Raw genomic sequence first — 1197 nt, 5'->3', positions numbered from 1 at the left:
GACAGCGGAAAGTTCCACAATCACAGGACGCGGCTGGTGACTCACAGTGATTGGAGTTGAGGTCAGAGTCACACCGTGTGACCCAACGGTCAACCACTACTGGCCACCGCTCGTGACCACCATAGACCTTTGCAGCCTCGAGGAGGTATTGGCACTCCTCTTGAGTGAAGAGGGGCTTCGTTGTAGTTGTACGGTGTGTACAGGTACCTGATGAAAATCGTCCAAATAATCACTAAGCATATGATTACATTTAAAACGCTTCTCAACATCCTCCTTTATTTTGACCCAAATTTTCTGGTCCAAGACGTCAGGCATGAGTCCTTCTTCTCCCATGAATGGCTTCGCCTTCTTTACAGGGAGTTCGGCAGTAGCCCCAGCATTTTCTCGAACTTCGGGATTCTGCGCGTTCGCCTCCTGCTCGACTTCTGGTATCTTCTCCCAGTGGTAGGTCGTGAGGCCATTCGCTTGTAACTGACAAATAATCCATTCTTACGCCCGTCAAGAATGAACCCCACGAGGCAAGCGGTAGTGAAAAGACAGCTTTGAGTCAACTTACCACAGGTCTCCTCCGCCACCGCGGTTTCGTCTGCCGACAAGCAAGCCCAGCTTTCACTGGATCATCTACGGTCAAACCTGAAGACAATTCGTACACCGAATGGGCACACCTTACCGAGTAACTCACCGATCGGGAACAGCCTTGCGGGACGGAATCTATCACCCTCGAACAAACTCTGGTCTGTATCCACGATCGAGGGAGGCGGTGATGGTGACGGCGTTGGATCCCTGAACGAACTGCAAATATGCACATGGTCGACCACGTGTGCTGGTGACTGTACGAAAAATTGTGAAAATTGTGGGAAATTCTTGTCGGCTTCTGTACGTTCCCTTGAAAATTCATGTGTGAATATCATTGAGTTCAGCTGGGGAATGCCAACATCTTTTCTAACACGAAGCCGCAATAAACATTAGAGGGATTCAAAATTGGTTCACTAGATGTTACCGCTCAAAACATCCGAGTAGTATTCTTACGCCTGTTATTGTACTTACTCTTCGTCCCTAGGTTCCGATTTTGTTGCCATAGACGATAGAAAGGACACTGGAAAGGAGTCGATGCTCTTCCTGTTCATATTTCGTGAACGCAAAAACGAATTTACATTTTCAATATGAGACAAATTGGATGCAATATGTGTTGATGAT

At 47.6% G+C, this 1197-nt stretch overlaps 1 protein-coding gene across 1 annotated transcript; it reads right to left on the bottom strand.

The window, feature by feature from the left end:
* Nucleotides 1–127: 127 nt before the first annotated feature.
* Nucleotides 128–1101, bottom strand: Pmar_PMAR023495 (hypothetical protein; the record flags this gene model as incomplete). Its single annotated transcript, XM_002784999.1, has 5 exons — nucleotides 128–207; nucleotides 249–471; nucleotides 557–633; nucleotides 683–792; nucleotides 1048–1101. Coding segments are annotated over 5 exons (543 nt in total), but the record flags the coding sequence as incomplete, so codon positions are not given.
* Nucleotides 1102–1197: the final 96 nt, after the last annotated feature.

The sequence above is a fragment of the Perkinsus marinus genome, assembly GCF_000006405.1.
Source record: "Perkinsus marinus ATCC 50983 genomic scaffold scf_1104296934282, whole genome shotgun sequence".
Lineage (NCBI taxonomy): Eukaryota > Perkinsozoa > Perkinsida > Perkinsidae > Perkinsus > Perkinsus marinus.
Note: the sequence above shows the minus strand (reverse complement) of the source record. Positions and strands in the feature narration are given on the sequence as shown.